Source organism: Monodelphis domestica, chromosome 3 (assembly GCF_027887165.1).
Source record: "Monodelphis domestica isolate mMonDom1 chromosome 3, mMonDom1.pri, whole genome shotgun sequence".
NCBI lineage: Eukaryota > Metazoa > Chordata > Mammalia > Didelphimorphia > Didelphidae > Monodelphis > Monodelphis domestica.
Genome location: NC_077229.1, coordinates 66,817,390 through 66,829,076, shown reverse-complemented (window position 1 = coordinate 66,829,076; position 11,687 = coordinate 66,817,390). Strand labels below are relative to the sequence as shown.

General features: G+C 37.3%; 1 protein-coding gene across 1 annotated transcript in view; it reads left to right on the top strand.

Annotated features, from left to right (window-relative positions):
• The first annotated feature begins 2,498 nt into the window (after positions 1-2,498).
• Positions 2,499-11,687, top strand: part of LOC103093868 (mucin-16-like) — a 74,632-nt gene continuing 65,443 nt past the window's right edge. Inside the window, exons 1-2 of the mRNA XM_056820966.1 lie at positions 2,499-3,141; positions 3,635-3,748. Of these exons, the coding sequence (XP_056676944.1) occupies positions 2,499-3,141; positions 3,635-3,748 (757 nt within the window). The remainder of the gene's footprint in view (positions 3,142-3,634; positions 3,749-11,687) is intronic.

Below are 11,687 nucleotides of genomic sequence, written 5' to 3'. Positions count from 1 at the left end.
AGTATATATCTAAAACCATGAGCAAATATCTTCTGAAGTGGGGATAAACTACATGCATTCCCAATAAGATCAGGAGTGAAACAAGAATGCCCATTATCACCTCTATTATTCAACATTGTACTAGAAACCCTAGCAGTAGCAATTAGAGAAGAAAAAGGAATTGAAGGTATTGAAATTGGCAGGAGACCAAGATGTCACTCTTTGCAGATGACCTGATGGTCTACTTAAAGAATCCTAGAGAATCAACCAAAAAGCTAGTGGAAATAATCAACAACTTTAGCAAAGTTGCAGGATACAAAATAAACCCGCATAAGTCATCAGCATTTCTATATATCTTCAACACACCTCAGAAGCAAGAATTAGAAAGAGAAATTCAATTCAAAATCACCTTAGACAATATAGAATACTTAGGAATCTATCTGTCAAGACAAACACAGGAACTATATGAACACAACTACAAAACACTCTCCACACAACTAAAAACAGACTTGAACAATTGGAAAAACATTAACTGCTAATGGGTAAGATGAGCTAAAATAATAAAAATGACTATCCTGCCCAAACTTAGCTGTCTATTTAGTGACATACCCATTCAACTGCCAAAAAACTTTTTTTACTGAATGAGAAAAAACCATAACAAAGTTCATTTGGAAGAAAAAAGGATCAAGGATATCCAGGGAAATAATGAAAAAAAATACAAAGGAAGGGGGCTTTGCAGTCCCAGATCTCAAACTATATTATAAAGCAGTGGTCTTCAAAACAATTTGGTACTGGCTAAGGGACAGAAAGGAGTATCAGTGGAATAGACTTAGGTAAATGACCTCAGCAAGACAGTATATGATAAACCCAAAGAGCCCAGTTTTTGGAACCAAAATCTACTATTTGTTAAAAACTGCTGGGAAAAATGGAAGACAGTGTGGGAGGGATTAGGTCTGGTTCAACATCTCACACCCTACACCAAGATAAACTCAGAATGTGTGAATGACTTGGATATAAATTCGGAAACTGTAAGTAAATTGGTTGAACACAAAATAGTATACATGTCAGACCTTTGGGAAGGGAAAGATTTTAAAACAAAGCCAGACATAGAAAGAGTCACAAAATATAAAATAAATAATTTTGATTACATGAAATTAAAAAGTTTTTGTACAAACAAAACCAATGTAACTAAAATCAGAAGGGAAGCAACAAATTGGGAAACAATCTTCATAACAAAAACCTCTCTCAAAGGTCTAATTATGCAAATTCACAAAGAGCTAAATCAATTGTAGAAAAAATCAAGCCATTCTCCAATTGTATAAATGGGCAAGGGACATAAATAGGCAATTTTCATATAAAGAAATCAAAACTATTAATAAGCACATGAAAAAGTGTTCTAAATCTTTTATAATCAGAGAGATCCAAATCAAAACAACTCTGAGGTATCACCTCACACCTAGCAGATTGGCTAACATGACAGAAAAGTAAAGTAATGAATGCTGGAGGGGATGTGGCAAATTTGGGACATTAATTCATTGCTGGTGGAGTTATGAATTGATCTAGCCATTCTGGAGGGCAATTTGGAACTATGCCCAAAGGGCGATAAAAGACTGTCTGCCCTTTGATCCAGCTGTAGCACTGCTGGGTTTGTACCCCAGAGAGATAATAAGGAAAAAGACTTGTACAAGAATGGTCATAGCTGTGATTTTTGTGGTGGCCAAAAATTGGAAAATGAGGGAACGAACGCCCTTCAATTGAGGAATGGCTGAACAAATTGTGGTATATGCTGTTGATGGAATACTATTGTGCTAAAAAGAATAATAAATTGGAGGAATTGCATGGAGACTGTAACAACCTCCAGGAAGTGATACAGAGCAAAAGGAGCAGAACCAGGAGAACATTGTACACAGAGACTGTGGTTCAATCGAATGTAATGATTTCTCCATTAGTGTCAATGCAATATCCTTGAATAATTTGCAGGGATCTAGGAGAAAAAATACTACCAACAAGCAGAGGACAAGTGGTGGGAGTAAAAATAATGAGTAAAGGCAACTGCTTGACTATAGGGGTTGAGGGGATATGATTGAGGAGAGACTCTAAATGAATACCCTAATGCAAATACCAACAACATGTAAATGGGTTCAGATCATGGACACATGTGATACCCAGAAGAATCATGTGCTGGCTATGGGAGGGGTGGCGGGAGGGAGGGGGGAGGAAAAAATGATATTTGTTTCCAATGAATAATGTTTGAAAATCACCTAATAAAATAATATTTACAAGAAGAAAAAAAGAGTTAAAGGTTTTCAGGGGAAGGCAATGAATTAACTTTTGGACATGTTGAGGCTCAGATGTTTACAACACACTCAACTGAAAATTTCCAACAGTTCAATAGGAGTCATAAGACTGGAGGTCACAACAGACATTAAGGAGTGGGATGACCAGATTTGAGAATCATCAATATATAGAAGGACCAACAGAAGATAAAACCCTCTTTAGAGAGTAGGAAAAGCACTGCCATGATTGGAGTCTGGACAAGCCCAGCTGAACCTCACACTGTGGAGCCTAAGAAGCCCACCCCTGCTGAGGATTCCCTCTGTATTGGACCAGTGACTGAATTTAGCAGCAGGGAAAGTGGACATATAAAGAATAGCTTGGCCTCTGCTGTGACCTTTAACTCTCCACTACCAAGCCCCATTGCTTCTAGCAGCATGGATGTAGACTCAGAAATGGCGTTAGGATTATCTCTCTGGACAGACAGCTCCTCATCACAAGTAGAAGTCAGTTTTCCTTATCTCTTTTCCACCACAGGAGATGGACCCTCCCTGGGAACAGAACCTCACAATCCCATCCACGAATCTCTGAGCCCATGGCCAGGCTCCTTTCCTGCCTTAAGTACTCCCACAGCCTGCACAAGAACAGCTTCCCTTGAAACTGCTACTTCATTGGAGGACCCAGGGCCAGCCAGCCTGACTCCAGAGACTGAGAGAAACCCACAGGCAACACCAACTCCAGTTATCACCCTGCCTCCAGCCAGCACACAGGAAGTTTGCACAATAGCATCTCCCAGTCCTTCTGACACAACCACAGAGGGCAACAGTGTCAAGTCAGGGACAACCTCTGTTTCTGATCAAGTGCCTTCCACTTCCAGCCTCTTCCCAAGTAAGCATATTTTAAATAAGCTTCCCAGGGAAGGAATTGGGGTGTGGCCTTGGAAGAAATGGGGAGTGTGTCCAGAGAGGGTTGGTTTGTGCCTTTCTAAGGAGAAGGGTCTTCCTCCAAGGTCCTTCCTCTCTTTAGCCTTCCAGTGGGCCACTGTAGGAACTTTTCCTTAGTGCCATATCTGTTGAATGAGTGTAATCACTCCAGGCTTCCTCATCTCCATATGAGGAAAGTTTCACACTCCCTGTGCTAAAGTGATTCTCCTCTTCTTATTGATGGGATTCTGATTCCACTAAATCAAACACATATGAGGATTGTCCATCAGTGAGTCCATGCTTTAAAGGGAAAAAGTTGGGTATTCATCCTGTGGGGAAAAGTCAGAGAAGCCATGTATTTTTGTTCTCAGCAGTTAGTAGCAACAATGTACTTTCCTTTGGGAGTCCTCTAATAATGACTTGACTGAGCTCTGGTCTCCCCTCCTCTCTTCCTGTAGGTAGTGATGCTGGTGTGGTGCCAGCCACACATGCCCAAGGCCATGAAGCACCAGGAAGCACAGGAGCACTGATGAGGAGCCCCCTGACATCTATGTGTTCTATTATGCCCACAGGTAAGTAGGTATCTCGTCTCTGTCTCTGTGTTGGAGGTTTATCCTTTTTAGGGCCTTGTTTACCAATCTTACAGAGGAAACATGAAATTATTTTAGAGATCAATCCTCAAGAGCTCTTCTGAACCTCTGATTCCTTTCTATGTACAGCCTGGAGAAGAGGAGTTTTAGAGGTAGGAGTGAGGTTCCCACTGCTAAGGTCTTTTATATAATCAACCATAGGTATAAAGTTGGAAGGAAACTTTGAAGTATCAGGTATTATGGATAGCCTCTCATTTTACAGATATGGATACTGAGGCTTAGAGAAGTAAAATAATTAGCTCAGGGTGATTGGATAGGACTAGAAGGGGACCCTCAATGGCCACCTAGCTGGACACCATCATTTTACATATGGGAAAACTGCAGAGAAGTCAAGTGACATATGCCCTATGACACAAAATTAGAAAGCATCAGAGGTGAGATCTGAACCCTGGACTCCATTATGCTGTATATCAAGGTCAAGAGAAGGGGTCAGCCCTCACACCTCACATTGAATGGCCAAGGCTCTTTCTACTTTGGGGAAGGTTCCTTTTATGAACTCTCCAAGGGTAGAGAATTTGTTTTTAAATTTTTATTTACATCTTCCATATTTAGGATATGGCTGAACACATAATAAACACTTAATTAATGGCAACTAATTGATTGCTTTGATCTAATGAGTAGATTGGTGAGATCCAGTTTATTAAAAAATTTTGTCTTCACAACCTATCTTATATACCTACCAACTGAACTTGCCTATGGAAAAGTGAAGGGGAATGGAATAAGCACTTATGTAACATCTACTATGTGCCAGGCACAGTGACTAAGAATTTTTTATAGAAACAGTATCTCATTTGATCCACACAATAACCCTAAGTGTTCGGTTTTATAGTTAGCCCCATTTTTCAGATTAGGAAAACAGAGGCAAGCAATTGAATTTCCCAGGGTCATACAGCCAATGAGTTCTTAGGGCAGATTTGAACTCAGGTCTTCCTGACTCCAGGCTCAGCACTGTCTCCACTATGACATCTAATTACTTCTATGGTCCAAGCCACAGATTTCCTGGTATCAAGAGTCAGGAATGGAGACAGATGCAAAGGCTCTGCTCTTTAGCAGTGAACTTGGGGAAGGTGGATGATGCATATAAGGGCAAATCCCTTTATCTCTATCAGCCTTGACTTGCAAAAGAGGAAAAGAATGATTCTAGGACCTTCCCTTTAAGGTATGTTTTCATGACCTTCTCCCTCATCTTAGCTTAATAATTCACTTGGACCTTTGGTGACTAATTGCACTTGGCCCACCCATTTAATACAGAATACCAGGCATTTACCTCTAAGTCTTATGATTTCTGAGACATTGTTCTTCAACAAGGGATACTTCTTGGTCACTAGTTTATGGATTGATTCCTACACATTAGCTCTGTGATTCCTGTGACCTGGTCCTACTCTACTATGGCCTCTGAGTGTTCCCAAGAACTTCTGTAGCCAGGAGATCTAGAATACGTCAGAGGTCAGAACTGGAAAACTGGACCTCTCTGATGTCATTGTCTCCACATGGCTCCTGGCAGCCCATCAGCCTGGTGGACAAGGTCAAGTTTGGAGTTCTAGGTGTGATGAAGATGAGGAGACAAGTGTCTCTAGATGATCTTAGGTGAGGATTGGAGGCAGACCATCAAACCATTTTCTGGACAAGAAACTTCAAGAAAGGGAAGTGTGTCCCATGTACCATAAAAATCCCTAAAGCATCCTTTTATTCAGTTGTGACTGATATTCCTCTCAATTTATTTATTGCTCTTGTTAATAATCCTTGTTCAGGCATGTATTTCCAATAGAAAATCACCTATGCTATTAGAGAAGCTGTATGTCATTCAGCATTGCTGATGAGAAATCAAACCATATCTGATTAGCATGTTGCTTAATCATCTCTGATGCTTTTTATCTTTTAAAATTTGACTTTAATTAAAATAATTTTATTTAAAGATATTATATTTTCCCAATTAAATCTAGTAAGCATTTTCAATATATGTTTTCTGAAATTATTAGGTCCAAATTGTCTTCCCCCTTCCCTTCTGTCCCCCTCTTAGAGAGATGGTAAGTAATTTGAAATGGATTATACATGTATTATCATGTAAAACATAATTCCATATTGGTCATTTTTATAGGAGAACACTCATATAAAACCAGAGCCACATAAACTGTACATAAAATAATGTGAAAGGGAGTATGCTTTGATCTGCAACTGACTCCCACATTTCTTTCTCTAGAGGTGTAAAACATTCTTGGTCAAAAGTCCTTCAGAGCTGTCCCAGATTGCTGTCTTTTTGAGAGTAGCTACAACTTTCACAGTTGATCAACTGCAGATCAAAGCATGCTCCTTTTAAAATTCAATTCAAAATTATTCATGTTATATCTTAAAATACTCTCTGTTTCTTGTTTTGGTCTTCTAATGGTTATTGTTTGCTTAGTAATTATTGATCTGAAGAGAGATGTTAAAGATAGACAGATGAATGAGGAAAGGTAGTAGTCAAGGTAGAATGGCTCTTGTACTCTCTCACTCTCTTCTCCTGGTCTATGATAGCCGAGGAATATCTCTGGGAAATGGTGATCCTGGGTGATGTGCTGGTGTAAGTAAGTTAGGGAAACGTTTCCCCTATTGAGTGATAGGAGGGTTACCCCAGAATTAATAGGCACAGTCCTTTAGAATTGTAAGCCTCTCCTCAGTTCATGACTCAGCGGGGAGTCCTGACAAGTACTTTGCAATGGCTGCTCACTAACCTCAGAGAATTAGCCTCCTCAAAGATCCTTGAATAAATCCCTTTCTTCCAATCTGACTGTGGTTTAAATTGGTTTAATAAACACAAGATATCTGGAAGTGGGCAGTTCAGGTTGAGATTAGTGGTGTCCCTATATCTAAATCCTAAGAGATCCTTCTTTCTGGATGCCTTGGGCAAACCAGAAATTCACCTCCCCCTTCCCAGTGTCTCTTTAAGATAAACTAGAATATCTTGGGATTAAGGCAAGATAAGGCAGATGCTATTAGACTGTGGGGGACTGTTGAGTCTGAGGCCCCTACAGGTCCAATGGGATCTGAATCTCTCTTCAGCTGTCAGGCAGTTATAAATTTCTTCTTGAGAAGTCCCAAGGCAGATACTCCTGGGTATCTTTCAGCTCGCTCTTGGCTGATCTCCAGTAAGGCAAGAAAACCTCTTCTCACTTTGAGATCAAGTCTCAAAAAACCCCTTCTTTCCCTGGCATCTTTCCCCATCCCTGTTCTACAGCTATACTCCTCTGCTTCCAAAGGTCTTTACCCATCAATCATGTATTTTTCAACATTCCATTGCTCATCTTTTGCATGCTATTCTTACAGTCTTAAATCCTTCCCTTCTCCATAAATCTGGAAGATAAACTATTCTATGTTCCCCGAATTTAGTTATGGTATCGCTCATTATATATAAATCATATACCCATTTTGATCTTGTCTTGCTATAGGATGTGAGATATTGGTCAATACCTAGTCCCTGCCATAAACTTTAATTTATAAAAATTTTAGTTATATATATGTAATATATAAAATTTTTAGTTATAAGTAGAAACTTCTTTCAGTTTTTCAAATTAATTTTATTTTTAAAATATTTACCTCTTTACATATTTCATTTTATTTCCTTCCCCTCTTCCTTCCCCCATCCCAAATCCAATAAGCACTTCCACTGGGTTATATAGATGTTATCACTGATACCACTTCCATATTATTCGTTCTTGCAATATAGTACTCTTTTGAAATACAAACCGCCAATCATATATCTATATAAACAAATGATTGTCATTTGTTTTTCTTCCTGGTTTCTACTTCCACAGTTCTTTCTCTTGATGTCGTAGGGAATTGGGATTGTCTTGTAATAGCAAAGTCCATTATATTGGATTGTTTCACAATGTTTCACTTTCTGTCTATAATGTTCTTTTGGTTCTGCTCACTTCACTCTGCATCAATTCCTGGAGTTCTTCCAGTTGATATAGAATTCCTTTGGTTCATCATTCCTTACAGCACAGCATAGTATTCTATCACCATCATAAACCACAATTTGTTCAGCCATTACCCAATTGAGGGACATCCCCCCCCCATTTTCCAATTATTTGCCACCACAAAGAGCACAACTATGAATACTTTAGCAAAAATATTTTTTTTCATTATTATCTCTTTATGATACAATTCTAGTAGTGGTATTGCTGGATCACAGGGTATGCACTTTTTTAATGCTCTTTGGGCATACTTCCAAATTGCCTTCCAGAATGGTTGGATCAATTCACAACTCTACCAGCAGTGCATTAATGTCCCAATATTGCCACATCCCCTCCAATATTTATTATTTTCCTTTACTGTCATGTTGGTCAATCTGTTAGGTATGATGTGGTACCTCATTATTGTTTTGATTTGCATTTCTCTAATTATGTGTAATTTTAAACACTTTTCCATGTATTTATTGATAGTTTTGGTTTCTTTATCTAAAATCTATTTGTGTCACTTGACCATTTGTCAATTGAGGAATAGCTGGTTTGTTGTTTTGTTTTTGTTTTTGTTTTTTTTTTTACAATTGACTTAGCTCCTCACAACATTAAGAAATTAGACCTTTGTCAGAGAATTTTGTTGTAAAATTTTCCCAAAATTTATAGCTTCCCTTCTAATTTTGGTTGAATTGGTTTTATTTGTACAAAATCTTTTTAATTTAAACTAATCAAAATTATTCATTTTATATTTTGTAATGTTCTCTATCTCTTGCTCGGTCTTAAATTCACTTTCCCATAGATCTAACAGATATACTATTCTGTGTTCAACTAATTTACTAATAAGTTCCTTCCTTTTGGAAATTATCTTGGTATAGGCTATGAGATATTGATTTCACACTAATCTTTCTTATACCATTCTCCAATTTCCCCGCACTTTTTATCAAATAGAGTATTCTTGTCTCAAATGCTGGGATCTTTGGGTTCATCAAAAACTATCTTCCTGAGGTCTTTTACCCCAAGTCTATTCCATTGATCCCCCTTCTATCTCTTAGGCAGTACCATATTTGATGATCACCACTTTATAATACAGTTTAAGATCTGGTAGTGGTAGGACTCCATCCTTCACATTTTTTTTCATTCATTCCCTTCATATTCCTGATCTTTTGTTCTTCCAAATGAACTTTGTTATAATTTTTTTCAAATTCTATAAATTTTTTGATAGATTGATAGCTATGGCACTGAATAAGTAAATTAGTTTTGATGGAATAGTCATTTTATTATACTATCTTATCCTATCCTTGAACAATTAATATTTTTTCAATTGTTTAGATCTAGTTTTAATTGTGAATAAGTTTTTTAGTTGTTTTTGTTTAATTCTTGAGTTTGTCTTGGTAGATGGATTTCCAAATATTTTACATTATCTAGAGTTATTTTTAATAGAATTTCTCTTTCTAATTCTTGCTGATGAATTTTTTTGGATATAAAAAGAAAGGATGATCATTTATGTGCTCTTTCCCCTTTTGATAACAATTCATCCATTAACATGTCAAAGTCCAGGTAGGTTGGATCATATTACTTTACTATCTTCTTAAATTGTTTTATCATGGCCATTGGTTTTTCATCATAGCTTGGTTTAAGGTTATTGATGATATGATGAGTTAAAAGACTCTAAATATGCTTGGGTAAATCTCTTGTGAACTCTTATATTGAGGATCCCAATCTCTGGGGTTATCATTGGCACCTCCCTAAGTGGAAACATATCGGCTGGATTGTTTTCTAATGCTTGAGTTTCTTGTCCAATTTTGGTTGCCTCAATTCCTCTCTAATTCCATTGCCCCTTGTGTCTTAGCCAACTCTTTATATTACATTTTAATTCTATTCACCTTGGTCTCAAGATAATTAACCCTTAGTTTAAGCCCATTGTTTTCTAGTTTTGTCTTAATCATGATAATCATGACTTTTCAATAGTTAAAGATGGATAAGAGAACTTTCAGCATCATAACCATGGATACTAGCATTAATATCCCAAAGGGTAGATAGGATATAACCTAAAGGACCATAAGAGTCAAAACTGTCATCAAAAATCCATATGCCAACATCCCTTGGATGTATAAAGGGATGGTAGACTTAAGAAGAGTCCAGGAATAAATCCAATGTTAAAACAATTCAGCCACATGTTGCTTAATGAGGCTGCCCTGCAAATTGCTTCATTTAACACAGTTGCTGGCTGGCTGACTTTTGCCTTTTGGTGCCACCTAAGGTTCAGTTTACTGAAACTGCAGGTACCGGACAAACAGCTTCAATTTTCTCCTTCTCCAAAACTGTTATGCAGCAAAGCAGATCTACAATCTTCTTCTTAGATAGGACTCCTCTTTAAGAGGAAAGTAGAAACCCTCTTCAAATGAGTTTCAGAAGTCTCTCTTCCCTTTCACCAGCCAAGAGTAAAGTCAGAGGCCTGTCTTGAACAGCAGTCAGAGAAAACAAGCTCAGTAACTGAAACCCAGTGAGTGAGGGACCCAGTCAGAGACCCAATGAGAGGACATCACCAACTGACAGCACTTTTCCTGTGTTCTTTCTTGCAAGTTCTGGTCTCACAATCTGTGTGTACCCTCAGAGATCTCTTTATCAAATACCTTATTTAATCAATATGTTCATCAATATTCTGTTTTCCTTAGTATAGTTTTATTAATGAGTTCATCCCATTCACATTCAGCTTTCTAATTACTCTATTTCCCACCATCTTATTCCCTTGAGATCCTGCTCTATTTCCTTTCACTATGATCCTTTCCTTTATGTCATATAATTTCCACATTCTCAATCCCTTCCCTTTTCTCTCAGTGTAATCATCTCTTTCACCCCCTGCTTTTTGTACATATCACATCATACATACATATCATTTCATATCATCACATTTACATATACATGATATCATCATAATCAGTTTGCTTCCTCACCCTCTTTCTAACTAAGTTTATTCCATATTCTCTACCTCAAAGAATATTTTTTGAGAATTACAGATATCCTCTTTCCAGCTAGACATATAAATATTTTTACCTTAATGAGTCCCTTCAATTTTCTCTTTTTGATTTACCATTTTGTGCTTCTCTTCTGTCAAATGTTTGGACATGAAATTTTTTGTTTTAGTCTGACTTATTCCTCAGGAATGCTTGGAAATCTTCTATATTATTGAATTTCCATTTTCTCCCTGAAAGAATATACTCAGTTTTGATGGATAGGTGACTCTGAGTTATAAACCCAGATCTTTTGCCTTCCTGAATATCCTATTCCATAACGCTCAATCCTTCAGTGTAGAAGCTGCTAGATCCTGTGTGATCCTGATTTCAGTTTCATGGTATTTGAATTGTTTCTTTATGGCTGCTTACAGTATTTCCTTTTTGGCTTGATGGCTCTTGAATCTATTACATTCTTGGAAATTGTCATTTGAGAATTACTTTCTAGAGGTGATCTGTGAATTTTTTGAATTTGAATTTTATTTTTGTGTCTGAGTATATCTCAGGAATTTTCTTTGGTAATTTCTTGTACTGTGACATCCAAGGTGTTTTCTTGATTATGAAGTTCAGATGGTTTAATAATTCTCCAATTGTCCCTCCTAGACCTATTTTCTATGTCATTCAGTTTGTTTTTTTACAATAAGATACTTCATGTTTTTCTGTTTTTTTTTTTTAATTCTTTGATTCTGCTGTATTGTTTCTTGATTTCTCATGAAGTCATCCATTTCCAGATGCTGAATTCTAATTTTTAAGGCCTGATTTCCATCAGCAATTTTTGGATCTCCTTTTTTCATTCCTTCTTGCATTGCTTTCATTTCACTTTCCCACTTTTCTTTTGTCTCTATTAATTTGTTTTTGAAGTCTTTTTTGAGCTATTTCAGAATCTGCATGCAGTCCATATTTTTCTTTTGG